At 34.7% G+C, this 4865-nt stretch overlaps 1 protein-coding gene across 1 annotated transcript; it reads right to left on the reverse strand.

Annotated features, from left to right (window-relative positions):
* Positions 1 to 1266: 1266 nt before the first annotated feature.
* On the reverse strand, positions 1267 to 4376 carry LOC115229111 (tigger transposable element-derived protein 6-like). The gene is made up of 3 exons (XM_029799529.1): positions 4152 to 4376; positions 3283 to 3409; positions 1267 to 2093 (listed from the first exon to the last, which is right to left on the reverse strand). The coding sequence occupies exons 1-3, from the start codon at positions 4374 to 4376 to the stop codon at positions 1267 to 1269; spliced, it is 1179 nt and encodes a 392-aa protein (XP_029655389.1).
* Between the last annotated feature and the right edge of the window lie 489 nt (positions 4377 to 4865).

Below are 4865 nucleotides of genomic sequence, written 5' to 3' on the forward strand. Positions count from 1 at the left end.
ACCACAAGTTGGGGGACGGAAGGAGGCGGAAAATATTGGCAGAGTTAAGGGAAATGCTCACTCTTTTGAAGGCCCAGTCAACATGGCACTTTGTTTCGAGTTCGGTAATAATCGCCTACGAGAACGAGAACGTGTCCAATTGGAGTGAGGGACAGGTGGCTGTCCACATCATTGACTTTTCTCACGCTTCTCCTGCCAAGTCGAGGGACATTTATTCAATCAATGGGTTGGCTAATTTAATTAATTTCATTTCGAATTTATTCGATTTGATTTAATCAGACTCAATAACTTATTCTTTCAATTCAAACAAATTCACTAATACATCTCCTAATTTGATTATTCTAATGACTGTTCGTTCAAAAAGATTACATCTAATTTATCCACCAAATAAAAAACAAGAATATAGTTAGATTGCATTTAGTTAACGGAATTACTAAATTAATGTATGTAAAGCAGAAGAACTGATGGCGATCCAGTTTCCCCTCACTGCAAAAAAAAAGTTAGATTGCAATTCTACATTTTTCAAATTTCCCATTCCTTTCCCAAAGAATTAATTTTATTTTAACACTTTCCAGATAATTTCTGGATAAATAATATTGAAAACGCCCAAAGATATATCAAGATATTCTGAGAAACTCAATAACGTACACTCTAATTTGAAATAATAAATAAAGCAAGTTTGTTCAAATTTTTTTTTTAAGAAACAAGTACAGTAAAACCTCTCGAATCCGCCGATTTTGGGACCGACCAAAAAATCGGCGGATTCGAGAAATCGGCGGATTCGAGAGGCAATTTAAATAATATTTTATAGTTGAAACATGAACTCACAATATAGATTAAGTATTTCTTTTCATATACAAATGACTGAATACATAAAATTATTTATATTCAAAAAAATCAGAAATTTTATTTTTTTTAATTGATTTTCTTAGCATTTCCCCAATTCGCATAATATTTTCATGATCATCTATATCTGCATTTATCTAAGAAGCATAAGTTTTAATGATCTCTAGAGCTCTGAAGGCTTCTGAGAGATCAACTTTTTTCTCATTTGATTCCTCTTCAATCATTGTTTCCTAAGTATAATTATTAAATAAAATCACTAACTGATTGAACTTTTTTTGACTGTAATGTACTAGCTTGTTCAGATTTGTCTAAAAATTCGATTAGCTCTTCATTTTCAGTATATCCGTAATCAACAAATTCACTATAAGATATTGGATCGTCAATTTGAAATTTCTTAATTATTTCTTCATAATTATTTTCTTAGTTCTTAGATTCACTGTTGATTGTGATTGTTTCACATTTTATCCATTGTGCATGACGGAAACAATTTTTGATGGTCGTAGGAGTAACTTTATTCCAAGCGAAGAATGTTAATGTCGCAGCAGTTTTAAGGGTGATTCCATTAATTGCATTCTGACAATTTTCCCCTGCCTCAACCTTTTCGATTATATCATTTATTTTCAAATTGGTAAATTCGGCTTTAAAGCATTTTATAATTCCTTGATCCATTGGTTGTAAGAGCGAAGATGTTCTAGAAGGCAAAAAAAGAATTTCAATTGAGTTTAACGTGACAATAATTTGATGAGATGGACATTGATCTATTACAAGTAGAATTTTTCTTTTTTTCTTCGCAAGTTCACAATCAAAATCACTGAGCCACTTGTTAAAAATTTCACGGTTCATCCATGCCTTATTGGAATGGGTGTAGGTAACATATTTTCCAATGTTGAAATTTTTAAAACACCTTGGACTTTTGAATCTTCCTATCATTACAGGCCTTCTTTTATCGGAACCAGAACAATTTGCACATAATAGTAACGAAAATCGATCCTTCGACAACTTTATTCCAGGCCGTGATTTAGTGCACACACTTTTGGAAGGAATCGCCTTGTAAAAAACACCAGTTTCATCTGCATTATAAACATTGTCCAATCCATATTGTTCAATTTTTAAACTCATTGTTTCATTAAAATCAGTAATAGATTTTTCATCATGATTTACTGATCCACTGTCTCCGTGAAATTTTCTTAACTTGATACCATTTCGTAATTTAAACTTTTCTAGCCACCCACGACTTGCTTTAAATTCTGGAAAATTTTTTCAAAATTTAAGAGCTTTTGCAATTAACATCGAATCTGATAGAATTGCTCCACTAGATTCCATTAAGTTAATCCATGTTATCATCGCTACATCAATTTCATTAAATTTGAGTTTTGGAATTCTCGTTATGTTTAATTTTTTGATGTCAGTCCTATTCAAAAGGTCCGATTTTGATTTAAGGTCGTTTATAGTTCTCGGAGAAATTTTCTTTTTTAACCGTGAAGAAAAAATCCTGGAAATTTGAGGTGCAGAAACGAATGGGTTGTCAGAAATATAACGTAGTATAGAAATTTTTTCGTTGATAGAAAGTCTAACACAACGACGCATCACAAAAATACAATTTAACGTGTAATGAGAATTTTAAAATGTTAATTAATTTAACTTACAATTAGATAAAAAAATTATTTTTCATAATACTTGAGGAGCGGATTCGAGAAACAAGCGGATTCAAGAATCATTCATAGGAAATTTCAAATTTTTGATTAAAACAAGCGGATTCGAGAAGCGGCGGATTCGAGAAGCGGCGGATTCGAGAAGCGGCGGATTCGAGAAGCAGCGGATTCGAGAGGTTTCACTGTATTTAATTACAAGTTAATTAATTAAAAGCTTCATGGACGGTTTGTTCAAATTGTTTTTTATTTGTATCAAAGCATTCCACGTGTATCATCTTTTATGAGATTTTGTTTTCAATATTTTTCATAAGGTTTTCAGAATTATAACAGCATTCGTTCGGCTTTATCTCCTACTGATTGGGACAAGACACATAAACCCTTTAGCTGGTGGAAATCGTATGTTTACTGATCTAAACATCTACATTTCAGTGGACAATTTCTTTCACACTGGTATTTAGGTTTATAACAAAATAAGTTTTCATCTATTTGCACAAGTTATTCTCGAGAACAGTTAAATATAAAAAAAATTAATAGTCAATGTTATTAAAACAATCCTGAATCCTCTGCTCGAGAAAGTCGAATTGTTGAGTAATATGCCGCTGAGTCATCTCAGAATGATTGTCAAACTTGAAGTTGGAAATGTTGCCAAGAATTTGAGGTTGATCGAGAGAATGGCGAATAATGTTCCACGTGAGCTTTTTAGTACTGCTGACGGCCTTGGATGTTCTTGAGCATGACAGTCTTGTAGAAAGGAATTACCTGTGCGAGTGAGTGCGAAGGAGACCTATCGTATTGTTAGTAACTATTCTGCCGTAGTAACCAACTCTTTGATAATAAAAGGAGGGACCTTGCCGACTAATTGGATGACTCCAGTTCTTACTCCTCCCGTAGAGTGTCAATGTTGAATTTAGCTAAAATAGTTACGAAATTGTACAAAATCTTACACAGAAAATACAAAACGGAGAAAAGATGAGTCCTATTGCACAAATAATGGCTTTTATTATATTTTTAGATCAAGGACGGGGATGCAGTGCTCGACGACCCGGCCATAATTGGAGTGTGCTGCAGTGTATTCTATGACTGGTTGGTGAAGGAGGGAGAAAGGAAATGTGTATTAATCGACATTCAGGGAGTGGAGATGACTACTCCCAGTCACACATCTGCTCTCCTCTAGCTTTGAATGTGCCCAACACATTTCTCAATGAGAGCACTCTCAGTGACCACTCGGTGATGGCACTTCTCTCCACCCAACGGGACAAAGATGTGTTGCCACTGCGCTTCCAAGTGGAGCACGTGGTGTTGGTGGGGTATTCGGGGAGAGTGAGAGAGAGTTGGACACTCTGGTGACACTCGCAAATGCATTCGGAAGGGTTGATCACCCCCTCTACCTCAGTACTTTAGTCGGGACACTCACCACACCATTTCCTACGTTTGAGTGTTGTAAGCTCCGTTTTGTTTGAGTTTACGGATAAAACAATTCAGAAAATACGTGTCAAAGTTCGTTGAGAATGTACTAAAGTGTTTAAATATCCTCGGAAACCGAATAAATCAGGGGTGCCAAACTCATTTCGCAAGAAAAACTAAATTATTCAATCATCGCCCTTTAATTTTGGTGAGAGCTGCTTCCAGAGGATTGACATCTTTTTTAGATACAATTTTTGAGTCAGGCTGAGCTATTTGTGTAGTTCCGACTTTTATTAAAGAGGATAAATGTTCATCAGTTAGTCTTGTTCTTTGAGCAGTTTTTGTCAATTTCATAAATGATAAAATTATGTCGGAAGACATTCGGCTTGACTTCTTGAGGCGATTTCTCTCCTTGTTCAGGACGGATCTTCTTCGGCTACAAGCAGCGTGAAGTGGACGTTTAGGTATAGCCATTGCTCTTGCTTCCAGAATGATTTTCGAGAAGAAGCCAATGGCCTTGTCGAGAGACCTAAAGTTGCACAGGGTTGAACATAATTAACTTCTTTTTAATTTACATTTTTTTATTTTATAAACAAATATTTTATTTAATAAAATATTCTATATAAATTATTGTTTTTATGCTGTTGTTGTGCTCGTGATATGGTTGTTTTTATAATTGGGTAATTTTGTGAATAGTCAGAAGACGACGACAATATTGACATCTACCAAGGGAAAACATCTGGCTTATTCATAAAAGAATGTATTATATAATATTAACACTATACTAGTACGACAAATGATGTATGGCTTTGGAGATGACAAGAACCCATGTACCCAGTCAGTCACCATGCTCGAAAACCTGATTCAGTTATTTATTACTAACATTGTTATTGATGGCCATTAATTGACTTGTAGACCAGGAGAGCCCTCAAAGTTGGGACACCAGGCAAGGTGACGGTTGAT

Source organism: Octopus sinensis, unplaced genomic scaffold, assembly GCF_006345805.1.
Source record: "Octopus sinensis unplaced genomic scaffold, ASM634580v1 Contig11875, whole genome shotgun sequence".
Lineage (NCBI taxonomy): Eukaryota > Metazoa > Mollusca > Cephalopoda > Octopoda > Octopodidae > Octopus > Octopus sinensis.

What these genes read in the sequence shown, in the direction of transcription:
- LOC115229111 (XM_029799529.1), bottom strand. Translation starts at nt 4,376, where the DNA reads ATGGCTATACCTAAACGTCCACTTCACGCTGCTTGTAGCCGAAGAAGA. An exon ending in CTCAGCCTGACTCAAAAATT is followed by an intron (nt 3,410 to 4,151) that starts GTATCTAAAAAA and finishes TAACTATTTTAG; the next exon opens with CTAAATTCAACATTGACACT. An exon ending in AGTTACTAACAATACGATAG is followed by an intron (nt 2,094 to 3,282) that starts GTCTCCTTCGCA and finishes AAAATTTTCCAG; the next exon opens with AATTTAAAGCAAGTCGTGGG.